This window comes from Chenopodium album, chromosome 22 (assembly GCF_948465745.1).
Source record: "Chenopodium album chromosome 22, dcCheAlbu1.1, whole genome shotgun sequence".
NCBI classification, from domain to species: Eukaryota; Viridiplantae; Streptophyta; class Magnoliopsida; order Caryophyllales; family Amaranthaceae; genus Chenopodium; species Chenopodium album.
Window position 1 is genome coordinate 36,003,435 of NC_137855.1, and position 16,919 is coordinate 36,020,353.

At 35.9% G+C, this 16,919-nt stretch overlaps 2 protein-coding genes, 1 long non-coding RNA gene and 1 other non-coding gene across 4 annotated transcripts; 2 read left to right on the forward strand and 2 right to left on the reverse strand.

Moving 5' to 3' along the window:
- Positions 1-665: 665 nt before the first annotated feature.
- On the reverse strand, positions 666-1,081 carry LOC145606321 (uncharacterized). The gene is made up of 2 exons (XR_014105243.1): positions 1,024-1,081; positions 666-840 (listed from the first exon to the last, which is right to left on the reverse strand). It is a non-coding gene; the product is annotated as an uncharacterized LOC145606321 (long non-coding RNA).
- A 755-nt stretch (positions 1,082-1,836) lies between these two features.
- On the forward strand, positions 1,837-1,908 carry TRNAD-GUC (transfer RNA aspartic acid (anticodon GUC)). Its single transcript has one exon. It is a non-coding gene; the product is annotated as a tRNA-Asp (tRNA).
- A 1,038-nt stretch (positions 1,909-2,946) lies between these two features.
- LOC145604754 (uncharacterized) lies at positions 2,947-8,750 on the reverse strand. Its single transcript, XM_081660694.1, has 2 exons — positions 6,724-8,750; positions 2,947-3,187 (listed from the first exon to the last, which is right to left on the reverse strand). Exon 1 carries the CDS (start codon positions 8,649-8,651, stop codon positions 6,747-6,749), a length of 1,905 nt encoding a protein of 634 aa, XP_081516820.1. The 5' UTR covers positions 8,652-8,750; the 3' UTR covers positions 2,947-3,187; positions 6,724-6,746.
- Positions 8,751-8,890: 140 nt separating this feature from the next.
- On the forward strand, positions 8,891-16,555 carry LOC145604875 (uncharacterized). Its single transcript, XM_081660859.1, has 5 exons — positions 8,891-9,014; positions 11,905-13,192; positions 14,423-14,689; positions 15,480-15,635; positions 16,104-16,555. Exons 1-5 carry the CDS (start codon positions 9,007-9,009, stop codon positions 16,221-16,223), a joined length of 1,839 nt encoding a protein of 612 aa, XP_081516985.1. The 5' UTR covers positions 8,891-9,006; the 3' UTR covers positions 16,224-16,555.
- The last annotated feature ends 364 nt before the right edge of the window (positions 16,556-16,919 follow it).

Genomic DNA, 16,919 nt, shown 5'->3' on the forward strand with positions numbered 1-16,919 from the left:
TCAGCATTGCACAAGGATAGCTGAGTTTCCCTACCTAGATGGTACACTTTACTTCTTCTATTGATGCAGTCAGGTTATGGTGTTTTCTATTGTGATTTCCCTGCCCTAAGCCTGTTGGGGTCCAAGAAATGATGGTTGTCATAATATGCAATCAAGGACTGCTGCCCCAGCCCTACCTAATCCAGCATTCCAGCCGAAGTAAATGTACTTCTGGTTAACTGAATAAATCGAAGAATACTTTGCTACAATCCTACCTCGTATTTGAACATGACATAATTTGATCAAAATATGAGGTAAACTTGATTTTAGATCAAATTCTAATGTACAAACACAATTTAAATGCTGAACGACACCTGGTGTGATTTCAGAACTTAGTTAATTAGGGTTAAGCACTAAACATTGCTTCCTTAATCTATTTTCATAAGGTGCTGAAGGCAAAATAGAAGTCAGGTGCTAAACAACAACAATTCCCTCCAACCAAATTATATAGTGTTATACTCATAATTGTTTTAGCTAAAGTAAAAAATGCAGACAAATTCAGTGTTTCTTTTTCATGCATGCATTTTCTTCAAATTATTTAAGAAGATAAAAAAACAAAAAAAAACTGTTGAGTGGGAAAAAAGATGCCATCACTCAAGCTCAGCAAAACAAGACATAGTGAAATGTAAAGAAAATAGAATATGGCCCTTTGATTAAAAAAAAAAAATACATATAAAGAACACTAACCACTGCTGACTGTTCCTTTATCCAGCCGTTTTGCTGCAGCAATGTACACTTTCATCAGATCCTGATTACATTCTTTCTCCCCTTAACTTCTTCTTCTTCTAAAGGTTGGTAAATCTGATATTCACAAGAATTGTTTCACAAAATTAGACTGATAAAACAATTGGGAATCCAGCAGTACATAGAATACATTTCAGCAGATCAAAACCATCATTGCAAATAACTAGAGTAATAAACAAATCACAGAAATAATGTGAAAATGAACCGACAATTTAAGGAAGAAGGACAAAAAGAAGTTACCGTTCAGCTTAGTCCAATTCTCGAGTATGCCTTCATTAGTGAGCCCTTCTGCAACCTTGTCAACGAAGGACAATTCAATTATGTTAGATAAAACTAATGACAATGGCATCATTATCTATGCTGTTTCAACCACGGTCGCACCTGCAACAATGGCATCATTATCTATGCTGCAATTCACCAATTTACCACATAAAAACCAATTAACCAATGTCATCAAGCTTTAGCTGTATAATCCTAAGTTTTTTTTTGAAAAAAAAAAAACTCAAGAATGCATTATATTCCATATACTTGTATGATTATTTCACTGCTCTAACATTATATCTAGATACAAACAGTCGATTAAACAAGAACAATAGCTCAAAACACTGTGACAGATTTTGTGAAATCAAGGTCTACATAAAATGCGAAATTCACAAACAAATTGATCAAATTCAACCGATTTTCGAGTGCAATAGGGTTTATAGGATAATCTACTGCACATTTAAGAGAGAGAAGCAATTTCAATTAATCAACGTTAAACCCTAGATTTTGACGAAGCAATTTCAAACCGGCTAATTTTTGCGCAGAAAATTCAAGTTGTAGTAGTAGTTAAAAATCTAATCATACAGAAAAGGGATCAATTTTATTACCTTAATAACATCCTTTGGTGAAATCATCTGTAATTCTGTATTGTTCCCAATTTCCCATCATCAATTTAACTAACAACACAAAATAGATTTCAAAAAAAAAAAAAAAAACATACACACACAAAATAAATTCAAATAACTAAAAAATAAAATAATGGTAATTTGCTTGAAAGAAAGAACAACAAGTGTCGTTGTAGTATAGTGGTAAGTATTCCCGCCTGTCACGCGGGTGACCCGGGTTCGATCCCCGGCAACGGCGTTTTTTTTTTTATTATTTTTTTATTTTTTTTTTGGGATCCTGATATAAGGCAGCTTATATACACCATTCCCCAAACAATACTGAGGACATCCTTGCACCACCGTAAATCCGATGTACTGTTTGTCCCATCAATATCGTATCAACAAATATGAGTATTTTTTTTACCATCCATATTACAAAATCAAGATACCATACTCCCTCTATCTAAAATTAACTGTCAAGTTCATAGCGCTATTTGAATTAATAATGTTACATTTGTAATTAGATGGAGAGAGTATATGCATGATAATAGATACGAGTACTTATAACTGTGTTTTACTTGCCAAAGATTATTAGAAAACCCATAGTACGTCTTGTATGTTTTATGGTGGTAATCATTTTCCTTTTTTTTCCCTAGCTATTTTGGGAGTTGTTTAACTCATGTTTCACCTGTACAGGCTTCTGAAGGATGTGCGTATAGCCGTATAGGGTAAGAGAGACATCACCTAGAGATGGATCTCTGTATTAGAGGCATCTTCTGCAGGTTTCTATAACTGATATAAGTGAAGGCTTCCAGTAAGTATTTACGCAAGATGGACCAACTACTACGATACTTCGTACTGGTAGTTAGCAGACCTGTGCTTTCAACTGCAAGATTTTGTTGGTTCATCTTGTTTAAGTAGAAATTATCTTCAAGATAGCTGATAAAGAGATTTTAAATTTGATCAAACTCGAGAAAAGGATTTCTTTGTTAGTGTATGTTTGGTTGCGGAAGATGAATGTCTTTCGACCCAGGAAAGAGAGTTCTGATTGAATGTCTACCAAAAGTGCCAAATCTTGGTTTGCTAAAAAGTAAATATTAATCACATATTTTAAAAATGTGGAATTGAGAATTTTTTGCATATCAACTCACTCAAACAACATATACTAAAATGACCATCTCAAACTAATAACTAAAATATAACTTAATAACTAAAATATTGTTTAAAAAAAAAGTTTTTCTTAAGAAAGAAAAAATATACAAACTAAAATGACCATCTCAAAATAATAACTAAAATATAGTTTTAAAAAAAAAAGTTTCTTTCTCAAGTTATAACTTAATACAAAATTTGATCAGGTAGTAAAAGCTTTGAACAATGAAGTTATAAGACCTATAAATTTTGAAGGACGGGACAAAATTGCTGTCAAATATTAGCTCCAACTCTCCAAGAACTGCAGTTTAAAAGATATAGCAAAAGAGAGGAGCTCCACAGTTATCGCTCACTTGGATCGCCGATTCCGACAATTGTTTCAAAGATTGCTGCAAAGTATTCAAACAATGGTTAAATAAACTGCTCAAAACAAAAAAAAAAAAAAAAAAAACACACACACACATTCAGGATAGCCCCCAAACTGTGAGCCTTAAAAGATGTATTGAAGATCTATTGAAAACCATGATCATAGAACGTTCTTTAGCATCAAAAAGCTATCTCGACTTCCCAGGTTTTCATAATTAGTGCCACCCAAATTAACAGTAACATCGAGGCACATATGACATATACCAGTAATATGGATGGCAGAATCATACAGCAACAGGCAGAAACAAAAGAAGCCTTTCAGAACCATCATCACCCAAGCAATTTGAAGACACAAATACTAGCAAATTAGGACTAAATTTCTAAAAAGTCTTAACACTAGGAGAAACAAATGCTTAGATCATTATAGTAGAACTAAAACATACTCCATATGTTCGTATGACAATATGGTGCAACAAAGAGATTATATACATCCCATTTGATTAAATTTAGACAACAGAATCATACAGCAACAGGCAGGAACAAATATGACAGCATGGTGTAATAGAGATTTTATACTTCCCATTTGACTGTTCATCCTTGATCAAAATAACTAGTAGCTCTGCCCTGATTTTATTATTAGTTCAAATCATCATACCAACAGATTTTTACATCAGATAGACAGTAACTGTACATTATACACTCTGCAATGTCTAATATATAAAAAGCAGCAAATGCAGGAATATCCTCAGATTCCTCACTTTATCCATAAAGCAGGTTCAACATGGCTCAAATGATGGATCTATTGCTTATGAAGGACATACTACAAGTCTTGTACTATCTGATTTTCCTCAGCCATCGACATAGTTCCCCTTGTTTTCAAAGTGGATGTATCAGACTTCTCCATTTTTTTAAATGCAATGCAGCCATTGGGTTGGGCACGAGATTTTAGGAGGAACAGTAGAGGTTAAATTACTTTGTTGCCCATGATTCAAGGGAATATATAGAGACAGAAACCATTGCATGACCACCAAGGCACCAAACCCCTCCCAAAGCCCTGCCGCCTGTAATAGACTAACCTAAGGGGGGTAATATGGGAATTTTAGTAATAATAGTTTGCTAGGTTAATAGCCCCTAGTATAAATAGAGAGGGAAGAGTAAGAATAAGGCAGGTTGTTATTGGAGAAAGTAAGTATAGTGTAGTGTACTAGTAGTGTAGTGTAGTGAAGTAGCTTTCTTCCATTGTAGCCGTTATCTTCGTATTAATCAGAAAATCCTTCAAGCTTTCCTCTATATTTCTGTTATTATAATTGCAAGTCTATATTCAGATTTCCTAGTCTATAGCACCGCCAATGCCCCTTCACTGCACTCCCCCACACCCTGCCCTGCCACAATTGCACCCATATCCCCACTGTAATAGTCCCAGCAACAAATCAACACCAACCGGCATCGGCTGCATCAAGCCACTGACTGTATGGATACAATACACACAGTATTAAATGTCTATCCTATATTCCTATCTAACTACAAATATTTGAAGTTTGAAATTCCATAACTACAACTTCTTTAGCACTTTCTCATACTTCACTGAGTATACATATAGTCAAAAACATTGCTGCAATACTCAGTTTAAATGTTAAATTTTGAATTTTAAACCAGAACAATGTTATAATCTACATATCTCTAAAACAACTGCATAGACTTTGTGAATATGTAATACTTTCTCATGCAGGCTGCAATACCCATTGCATAGTTATGAAGTCAATAATACACACATACAGCATACTCCATCCTATATTTAAATCATAATGTCAGAAGCTTAAATTTGGCAGGCAAGCTAACTGAACTTAAAACTTATAGTCTGGAATTACCTCCTCTAACTCGTGTCACAGCTTCAACTCTTTGACTTGTTCTTAGACCTGGTGGTGTTATACTTTCTACCAACTTTTTTAATGGAACCATTGGGACATTGGGTTGGGCAGGAGGAGAAAAGTAAAGACTAAAGAAGGTTAAATTACTTTGTTGCATGTGATTTATAGGAAACTAAGAGATAGAAACTACAGTCTGACCAAATGACCACCAAACCCCTCACAGCCCCCCCCCCCCCCTAACTGCACCCTTATCCCCACTGCCACACTCACACCAGCAAACCAACATCCACCGGCACCGGCCTGCATCAAGCCACTAACTGTACGAATATAATACACACAGTTCTGCAGTTTGCAAAGTATTAAATGTCTATCCTATCCAACTAAAAATCATTTGAGATTAGAATTACCATAACTACAACTTCGTTAGCACTTTCTCATACTTCAGACATAGTCAAAACTGTAGCTGCAACACTCAGTTAAATTATAAAGAGGGGTACATTTGTGTAGTGCCAGAACAATGCTAAAATCTACACAACTCAAACAAGTGAGCAACTACCAATGTTATTAAAATCGCGATTCAGATCGTAGAATCGTACTGGTGGAATCGACCTAATCCACCTAAACGATGTAAATCGCTGGTGGAATCGTTATGTTGTAGAATCGCTCATAGAATCGGGTAGAATCGGTGGAATCGGTACCGATTCTATACCAATTCTACTCCTGCAAAAAACCTGATTTTTGGACACCCATAACTTTTGATTCCGAAGTCGGAATTAGGCTTATAGTATATCATTGGAAAGCTCTTGAAGTCTACTTTCTGATAAAATTGGTTTCGTACCTATATCATTTATATATTTTATGTTATAGAGTAAAGAGTGTAAGGGTGTCATAGTTGAACCTAACTTTAGTCAATGACTTACATATTATTCAATCTAAATCATAATAAAGCTTATGAAACATCAATTAGATAGCTTTTAAGATTCTATCCAACCATTTAAATTTTATGGGCATAAGAATGTATTCATGAGTCTCATGCACTCAACTTTCGGCATATAAAAAACACTTTTATAACATGAGTTTGTTGTAGTTGTCATTCTTTAGCTATCTCGTTAAATGAACTAACTTGACAGTTAGTTTTCTATCTTTATTGGATTTTTTTTATTATGCATGGGTCTAGGGAAAACAACTTTACGAGTCAACAACATTATTTTTTCATAATTTAACAACAACTGTCGTGTACTCTCATGGTTAAGAATGTGTATTGATAATCCAACTTTATAGTTTATAGTGTATTGTTTGAGTTATGCGCGTGCGAAATTACTTAAAAAACTATTTAACGTTTGTATTCAATATTATATTATTAACAATATATATTATTATCATTCTCATTGCTATAAAATTATGTATGTAGTCATTTGTTACATTTTGAAGCCCAATTTTACATTTTGGTAGAATCGTACGATTCTACAATTCGATTTTACCGATTCGATTCTACCCCACTCACCGATTCTAAGTAGAATCCCGATTCTGATAACTTTGGCAACTTCGCAAAGTTTGTGAATTCAATACCAATTGCATAAACATGAAGCCAATGAAACACACATACAGCATATTCCATCCTATACTCAAATCAAAATGTCACAAGCTTATAATATGCAGGCTTAAATTTAAAAATTATAGTCTGGAATTACCTCCTGTGACTCATGTCACTGCTTCAACTCTTTGACTTGTTCTTAGAACTAGATGGCACTTTTCCATAAGCAACGAGCCTCGATTCAGGCAGCTTTTTCTCCTTCATCCGGCGCCTCCTCCTGGCTGCTCGAGACAACTGGCTCTCATCAACACCCGGCTCCTCACTTTGTGCTTTCCCAGCATCTACAGATTCCTTCTCATTATTTGTTTCACTAACATCACCCTTATCCCTTCTCTTTCTCTTCTTTTGGTTCATCTTATCATTCACAATTTTCTCAAAGAACATCTTCTTCTGATTTTGAGGCACCTTCCACTCCTTCTCCCTATAAGTCGCAAGCTTCTTCAATGAAACATATTGATTCAACTCCTGCTCATCCAACATCAATATATCAGCAGCAGTCAATCCATATTTCGAGGGTTTAACTTCCCTGTACTTAAACCGGGTCTTCAAATCTCCGATACTATCCTCATAATCAAGCTTATATAGCTCTTCTTCAAGCTTCTTATCAAGAGCTTCCTTAATAGCAGACTTTTTCCTCTTCCTCTTCTTCTTACCCTCATCTACCTGTTCATCATCATCTTCCCCTCCTTGCAGCTCATCAGCATCACTTCCATCCTCGGCTATACTCTTCAACCTTTCCCTTTCAGCAAAAAACCCGTCATTCGATTTAGTCACATCCCAATCCTCAGGCAACCCAAGCAACTCATCTTCCTTCTTAAAATCCGGCTTCTCCAAATCACTCTCACTCTCACTCCCAAATTCAGGATCAACATCCTCTTCCTCATAATACCTATCCCCAAATGCAGCATTCATCTTCTTATCGAACTTCTCAGGATCGAAATCTTCCTCCAAATCATCCTCATCCAAAGGAATATCCTTATCAATACCCGCAATCTCCTTAATCTTACTAAGCTTCTCTTGAATCTCCTTCCTCTTCAAATTCTTCAACCTCTTAACCTCCTCCTGCCTCTCAATCTCAGCTTGTGCCAACCTCTCCTTCTTCCTCTCCCTCTGATTCTTCCTCGCATTCGTCTCCTTCCTCACCGAACCATCCACAAACCGCGAATGCCCCAACACTCGATCACTGGCATTCTCCTCAAACCGAAAATTAAACCCCTTCTCATACTCATCCTGCTTCTCAATTGCCTCCTCATCATCCGATAACTCGGCTAATTCATCCACATTCACCTTACTCTTCCCCTTATCATTATCAATCCACATCTTCCCCTTCAAATAATTCTTCAAAAACACATCATTCTCACCCAATGTATGATCCTCCCCAAAATACTCATCCAATATCTTATTCAACTCCCCATCATCCTCCCCTTCCTCCTCATCATCCCTCTCCTTCTCCCACAATAACTCACCTTCGCCCCCGCCTTCGGCTTCCGCCTCCGCCATTGCTTCCAACACCGCCTTCCTCAACTCATCCTGCTCCTCATTATAACTCTTCACTCTCCCCACTTCTCTCTCCTCTTCCTCCTCCTCCTCCTCATCGTATTCGGCACCTCGCTCAATCAATTGCTCAGCATTCACATCCTTCAAATACTTCGGCTTCTTCTTCTTCTTCCTCTTCTCTTTCCTCCCTTCACCTTCATCTTCTTCATCACTGCTACTCTCAAACAACTTCGAATCCTGCTGCTTCAAAATCGGATCTTTATTCCTAACCTTCATCAATGCTACCAGTAACTTCCTCTCCTCTTTCGCTGCTTTCACAGCATCAACAACTTCCGATTCTGAATCAGTGTCAGACTCAGAATCAGACCCAGAATCAGGAACAAGTCCCTTTTTCTCCATCTCTTCCAATTTCTGCAATTCCTCTCTCTTCTTGTTATGCTCATATCGCTTTGCGTATTCTTTGTCGACTTCAATCTTCGATATCTTCGCAACATCATCGTCATCAACATCGTCGAACAATTTCTTCATTTTCGATTTTTCGATGATTTAGGGTTTTTGATTTTGTTGGAACTTCAATTATGGGTGCAATTGGCGGTTTTAGGGATGAACTAGGGTTTTTTCAGAAGTTTTTTTTAGGGGTTTTAGGTTTGCAGCCTTAAATTGAAAAAGAAAACGAGGGTATTTTGGACATTTCAATTTTAAATATAAAATACTATAAAAGAAAAGGAAAATAAAAATTCAAGCTAATTATAAATTATAATTTCTTCCCCAAATTAATTGTGGTCGGAAATTTATTTGAATCTCCGGCGAATCAGAGAATGCCGACGATTCTTTTGCACCGCCGTATCGCCGTCGCAAATTTTCAACTCCTTTTCAATTAATCATGTCCAGGTAAAATCTCTTTCTTTCACTTTTAATTTTCAAATTTTAATTCGATTTTTTTTTTCCTGCAATTGGGCTGAATTTGATTAATGTTTGATGAAAGCATTGAATTGAAATGATTTGATTTTGTAATGTGTATTTACAGGAAATGTTAGTGATAGAATTTGAAAAAAAAAGCGATCTGTTTAATTGTATATTTTTTACTCACTGGACTAGGATTGATTGTCGCGTTGATAGTGTAATTTGAACTACTTGAAGTAATGTGATAACTAAATTCGGAGTTGTTTGTCGTACTTTGAGCTCGATTAATTGATTCCACTGTTGCTATCTAGATTATACGTGCGAAATTGAGGTTATTGGGAATTTTGGGATTGTGAGGTGTAACAGTGTAGTGATCTTGTATTTTTGTAGGGAAATATGTTTTTCCTAGATATTATGGTTATTGAACGGGAGATTATTTTGAATTTGGGATAGTACGAATATGATTTGTTTCAGCTAGGAATAATTTATCTTGTTGCCTGTAGGGTATAAATTGGATGAATGTCTCAAGTTTAGGTGCCCCGTAATGTGTTACTTTATCCCGGCTGTTAGGGTGAGGGTCGAAAGGGTAAATCTATATGGATTTCCTCTATGACTGTGAAGAAGTTGATTTCGTTGGACCCTTGACTCTTTGATACAAATGACAAGCATCTGAGATGATTGATATTCGACTATTAGTCCATTAGCAAATAATAATGAAAGTTGTCTAATTATGACTTTTGCAACTCTGTTGAAATATATTGTGAAAACTATTGCATATCCTATATTTATGGAGTTATAAACTCTTGCTCATGAGTGCAGACTATGTGGGTTTAAGGTTGGATCTATAATGCAAGGAATACTGGGGGAAGAACCAGGATGTGTACTTTCTTTAAGTGAAAATGTTGACCTTTGAGAGACAATTCAGTGGCTCATTTTCTCTGATTATCTTATGCTGTCAAATGTAACAGTTATAAAAGCTGTCTAATGATGTCTCTTTCAACTCTGTTGAAGATGTAAATAAGTGTGATGCACTGATGCGTCCTGTTTAAGGGAGATAATCTCTTGCCCACCTAGAGGAGTGATGAGTGGCAACAGGTGGTTTAGGGTTGCAATGAATATGTTGTGAACTGAGATAGCTTGGACAGATTTAGTGATGTTGATTTAGAGTAGAAAATTGCTAACTGAAATTCACGTAAATGAAGATGATAAACACAAGCTTTCGAGTGGCTTGTTTCACTCCTAATGGCTAACTTAAATTAAAACAATCCAGTATTCTGGATGCCTTTCTCTCTCCCTACTCTCCTTTACAGGATTTCTTATTCTTGTTTCCTGGCTGAAGACACAATTGACCCCACTTTATTTTGATAATTGTGGAAATTTTCTCTAAGGATTTGTAATTTTTTTGCAAGATTTGTTATTAATTTAGCTATTTGAACCCACTAAACTTTTCACATTTATCTTAACCCCAATAGGCACATTTTCTAGATCACCACTGTCATTTCTAACTAACTTTTTGCCTTTTTCCTCAAGCTTCAACTGTACTCATCATAAGGCTGGTTCATTGCAGAATACTAGGGGGGAGAAGAAGGATATATGCCTTCTTTAGTTCTTTGGATGGAAATTGTCACCTATTGAACGGAATTTGAGTTGAATGTTTCACATATTGTATGGCTTTGGAAGCAGTCACAAGGGGAAAAATTTTAAATGCTGTATTGTCTACTCCTTCTGTCCTCTTTAGGTTGTTTCCATATCATGACTTGAGTCGGTAGAATTAAGTACACCTAATAATCTACTCCTTCCGTCTTCATATTTTGTCCCTCTGGCTATTTTGGTTTTCTGTGAGATATTGTTCAATTCTGAAAGTAGCTGTCAAAGATTATGTAAACTTCTTTTACCCTCCTTGGTTATAATAAATTTATACACTAGATAAAGAGCTTTTTACTTACTACCGAAATAATGTACTTCGTATTAGTTAGGATAATTTTGGAAGAAGATAAGTATGTACAACTATGTTGACTCAATTATTAAGTACTAAATTACTAATTTTCCATAGTATGACGTATGAGAGAAATGTGGTGTTGAAGTCAAAATAAATTACCCTATTATTCTAGAAGAGGGTAGAGAGATTAAGTAACTTCCATTTGAGGGTTATCTATTACCCTATTTATTTTACTTATTATCTACCCCCATAATAGTTTCCAATAACTGATAATGCCCCTAATTTGATACCCTTAATTCCAGGCACACTCTTAGAAGTTATATTTCCATTGGGAAAAAAATGTTGGGTTGGGTTGAGTAACATAAAAAAATGTGACAGATGTTGCAAACTTCCTATAAATCTTGTCATAACATTTAACACATAGAAAACATAAAATGTGATAGATGTTGCAAACTTCCTACAAATCTTGTCATGACATTTAACACATACAAATCTTGTCATAATTAGATTAATGTTAATTCATAGTGCTTCTACGCCTATATTAAATATTAATACAACAACAAAACCTTAGTCCCAAAACTGTTATAAAAATTATTATTTTTTTTTTAAAGGGAAAAAATCATTCTCAGGTTTGCCATTCATGACCAAAGATTTTGGATCTAGACTTCTATGATATGTGGAGCATAAACTCTATAAAATGCCTCCTGGACACAAAGAAGTTTGCAAACTACATGAACACCAGTTACACTACTTTGCTTTTGTGGCTCCAGCCTCCAGAATGTAATCGTTGTATATCTAGTGATAAGGCATAAAATTCATGGATTTTTTTAATTTTAAATAGACCCAATGATCTATCAGATGGTGGATCTTTTTCTTATTATTTGTACAAGCGTCACCTAGTTATGGCATGAATTTTTCTGGTGGACTCTTTGATTGCAGATGTTTGGCTGCTGGGAGAGTTAGAAGGATCATTCGCACTTTTCTGCAAGAGCAGAAATGTAGCAGTAGCAAGTTGGACTCCTATTCCCAGTACAATTTTGTGAGAAAAAGCTATGCTTCACATAATTTATCTGAAGCAAAACATCTTTTTACCAACAATGGAAAACGGAAAATGCATAGTTTCTCAGCAAGCTATATATTGTCAAATGAAGCAAAAGTTGCTTGGAGAAAGCTTTTATCTATGGAGACTAATGGGGGACAAGCTCTTTCTCATATTAACAAAGCTGCTGCTGCTGTATGTTTAGCTTTGAGCCGTTATCAACTGCTTGCTCCTAGTATGCTTGCTTTAATAGCTGGGAAGTTTTCAGGTGGACAATCTAAGTGGACTCATGCAGACAGCTTAGCAGCAACCAGCACTCTGTATGATCATGCGCAAAATGGACATGTTTACTTGGCATCCTTTGCATTTTCTCTGGTAGAGGCTATTATTATATTTCTTAGGGCAATCTATCTAGCAATCATATTTTCACCTTGTGTAGTTATGGCTCCTTTCACCAATTCACTTGGTGTAGAGTTTAGAAAATCCTGGCTTAGTATTCTTCGCCGCACCCTTGAAATGGCTGGTCCAGCATTTATAAAATGGGGACAATGGGCTGCTACAAGGCCCGACCTTTTCCCTCAGGATATTTGCACAGAACTCGCACAGCTGCATTCCCAAGCACCAGCACATAGCTTTGCCTTCACAAAGCAAACAGTTGAGAAGGCATTTGGCCGCAAGCTAGGTGAAATATTTGAAAAGTTTGAAGAGGAGCCTGTTGCATCTGGGAGTGTTGCTCAGGTTCATCGAGCTACTCTGAAATTCCGTTATCCTGGTCACCCAATGAAGCCTAAGTTAGTTGCTGTGAAAGTTAGGCATCCTGGTGTTGGTGAAGCAATTCGTAGAGACTTCATGATAATAAATGTCTTTGCTAAAATTTCAAACTTGATACCAACGCTGAAGTGGTTGAGACTGGATGAAAGCTTGCAACAGTTTGCTGTGTTTATGATGTCTCAAGTTGATCTAGCAAGAGAAGCTGCACATTTGAGTCGATTCATCTACAATTTCCGCAGATGGAAGGATGTTTCATTCCCAAAGCCTCTCTATCCTTTAGTGCACCCAGCGGTTCTGGTGGAAACTTATGAGCATGGCCAAAGTATCTTGCATTACGTTGATAAACTTGAAGGACATGATAGTATCAAAACATCACTTGCTCACATTGGGAGTCATGCCCTTCTAAAAATGCTTTTGGTATGATTTTATACTCATAAATCAACTAGTTTTCGTTTGAGAATATATCTCTTTTTACTTTTCCTTATTTATTTTGCAAAAACAACAGAAATTTTATTGAGAAACTTTTTGCCAAAATTGAAGAAGAAATAGTCTTTGGATGCAGATCAAAGTTGCAAAACATCAATGACCTGAAATCATTACTCCCATTTTCCTCTCCCTTGATTTCTGGATGAGGTTGTTTTGGCTGTAAAGTTGTAAGCCCACCATTTAACCTTAAGGTTGTGGGTTCAACTGCTCATTCTGACACAGCCTGAGAATTGGTAAAGAATTAAAAATATAATGTACATAGTAAAGATATGTTATGTTTCTTGATGGTTCTGCTACCAGTAAGCTCCGTTAAATCCATCAAGAGGTTTTAGCTTCCTAACATGCTTGCTGTACAGTGCTTGTTAATGCTTATTGTGTCATCGTTGGCCTTTGGTTCTTTGCTTTTAGATTATATATATTTCTGATATGAGTTAAATCTTGGATTTCATTTCAGAGTAACTGAACCATGTTGACCTGACATCTGTGTCTGGTATATAGGTTTATATGACACAAAAAGAGTTATTATAATCATTCAAATACCTTGATATTGTAAGCTGTGATTCAAATTTAACAGTTTTAATGCATTTCTAAAAAATGTAATAATTGTTGCTATCAGACGAGTTTTTGTTGCCTTTGTATTCAGCAGTACTTATATGAATGGATTTATAGCACAGCTAACATTACATGACTAAAGAATGTTGAATGTAAGGAAGTGGAAGCAGTAGAAGAGGAGGGCTTTCTGTTCTCTCTTGGTCTTCCCTGTGCTAGCTGAGGCGGGAATTAAGAAAAAAATTTAGGACAAGAAAATGAGTGTTAGGGAAAGATACAGATCAATATTTTTGGGACAAAAGATCTGAGTGTTTTAGGGCAGAAAATGATTGTCCTAAGCACTAGTAGTCCAGACTAAGGAAATAAGCTCTCTAAGTCACCTAAATTGTTGCTTTAAAAATAGTAGAATTTGACCCGATCTGTAATGGTTGATTTGAGGTGCTGGCAACTGTCTTACACCATATGCTTGAGTGCTGATTACAATCTAAATTTTTATCTGACCTTATCAACTCAAAATACCATCAATGTTCAGAAATCTGGTTGATTCTGATTGCAATCAATACTTACTGTATTTCGTTTGATATATTAATGAGAAACAGGATGCCTTTGCAGGTTGACAATTTTGTCCATGCTGACATGCACCCAGGAAATATACTTGTCCGGATAAATAAGAGAATCCCTGGGAAACAGCTCTTTGAATCAAGGCCGCATGTTGTATTCCTCGATGTAGGCATGACTGCTGAACTTTCTAAAAGAGATAGGGTTAATATACTGGAGTTTTTCAAGGCCGTTGCTCTTCGAGATGGTCGCACTGCTGCTCAATGTACTCTACAGTTATCAGAAAACCAAAATTGCCCAAATCCTGGGGCTTTTGTTAAGGTAATTTAACTTTTGGTTATAGATGTCAGCAGTCAAAATTAGTGAGTCAAGTTGATTGTTCCTAGTTAGCTCCTGCTATTGAGTACTAGTTTTCGGTCAAGATCCCTCTTTCAATTTTCTAGTACCTAATGTTCTGTCTAACTTATCTTCATTGTTGCCTATATTCCAACTCATCCAAGCCACAGCTCTGTGTAGAAATTGCTTTTACATAGTTTCCTTTGACAATGTTCTAGTCCTTCATATCTGCACCAAAGAGATCAAGTTTTCATGCAGTATTTCTTTTGCTCTTGCTTGATGAGGCAACCACCTCAACCTGATATTTGAAGCCACTATCATCCCTGCCATCTCATAGTTCAAGAGATGTCTGGAACACACATTGGGTAGACAGATTGATGTTGTCATTTTTGCTAGACACAAAAGTTCAACCCAGTTAAACCAAAGCCATATGGTCAGTTCAGTCATATAAGTAACCGTTGAAATTACATAAGGCCAATAAGTCACTCTTAAATTACAATCAGTTGCAAAGGGATCATCAGGTTCTAGATATACCCTGCTTTCTTGGAAAATTCTGTTAGAAGGTTTGGATTTCACACAGGCACAATAGTGACTTTACGTTTTGAACACCCTGTATGTTTCCACTAAGAAACTCGTTTTGTGGTGACCATTAGGCTTTGTTCTTTTAAAATTTGGAATGTATACTATCTAACTGTAGGACCTTCAAATTTTGCATGAATATCTTAAAGGCATGATGCTGTTTGACACTGCAGTAATTTCAATACATTGGTTACAGGAAGTAGAAAAACAGTTCAATTCCTGGGGTTCACCTGAGAGCTCCACTTTACATGCTGCTGATTGCATGCAGCAACTTCTGGAACTAGTTCGGCACCACAAAGTTAACATTGATGGAAATGTTTGTACTGTGATTGTCACAACGATGGTTCTTGAGGTATTTTTTGGCCCCATCTTATAAGCTTCAAATTTTCCCTATTCGGATTTCATTATTTCAGTATAGGTTTTATTTAAAGGCCTCTTAAAATTATGGCAGGTTCTTCTATAAACTGGTGCATGTTGCTCTAGTGTAGTCTGGTTCTTTACAAACTGACAGTTTTGCATTGCAATTCATTTCTTCTGTACCATAAAATACATTTGTAAACAGAGTAAATAGGAGGGGCTACTGTAGTGACTAGTGAAGCTTACCGTTTCATTAATCATTGATATTGTGGCTGACTATGAATTGAAAAAATAAATAAATAAATAACTGAATGTGCCCTAAGAAATCAACATTGTGGTTTACATTAGGTGTTTGTCATGTATAATGAGTGAATCTTTTGCAATGAGATGTATCTGCTATAAAGTAATTAACACAATCATGTACTCACAATTTTCTGGTATATTATAATTATGTACTCTCCAGGGTTGGCAGCGTAAGTTGGATCCAGATTACAATGTATTGGATACTCTAAAGGCAATGATGTTCAAAGTTGACTGGGCAGAGTCTCTGAGCTACACAATTGAAGGTTTGGTTGCCCCCTGAGCTGATGTCAACTATACTTTCATGACATTTAAAGAAAATAAGGAAAACAAAATTTTTGATTCATACATATTGTGACTATAACTATAGAATCTCTCTTTTAGAATAGGTTGGCAGAGATGATGGCATCTTTACAAGTTGCCTACAATTTTTCATTTTTGTTCCATAGTGTACAATATCATTGATCTCGGCAAAACACTGAAACTTCATTCATGTATTTGATCTCAAATTTGAACAAATAAGTGAGGATGCACGGTCCTTGGATCTTGTATATTTGAACTTTTGGAATAATGAGAAATACCTTTGCTTCAGGATAATACTTGCAAACTAAAATATATATTTTCGGCTTTTTTTTAATCTCTTGCTTGTAATATTTTTTCATTTTGCAACCGTTTGATTCTGAAGTCAAGTGACCGTTTCATAAGATAATTAAAGTTGACCAAATTAAAAGGGAAAAAATTGAAAATGATAATACCTTTGATAGAATATGTTTTTTAGGAAGAGGTGGTGGGGGTCATTAAATCTTTGATCTTTAAATCTTGACAAGTATCTAGAGAGTAGACATGTAAGTGAAGGTTAAAATATTGAAGGGTACAAACCTAACGCCATGCCTGATTTTTTTTATTGTCTATACTTCTTCCATTCTGTAAATATTTACTCCCTCCAACCTCTGTTTCTAATACATTTCTCTTTCGTCTA

What these genes read in the sequence shown, in the direction of transcription:
- LOC145604875 (XM_081660859.1), top strand. An exon ending in CCCTTCTAAAAATGCTTTTG is followed by an intron (nt 13,193 to 14,422) that starts GTATGATTTTAT and finishes ATGCCTTTGCAG; the next exon opens with GTTGACAATTTTGTCCATGC. An exon ending in ATCCTGGGGCTTTTGTTAAG is followed by an intron (nt 14,690 to 15,479) that starts GTAATTTAACTT and finishes CATTGGTTACAG; the next exon opens with GAAGTAGAAAAACAGTTCAA.
- LOC145604754 (XM_081660694.1), bottom strand. Translation starts at nt 8,651, where the DNA reads ATGAAGAAATTGTTCGACGATGTTGATGACGATGATGTTGCGAAGATA.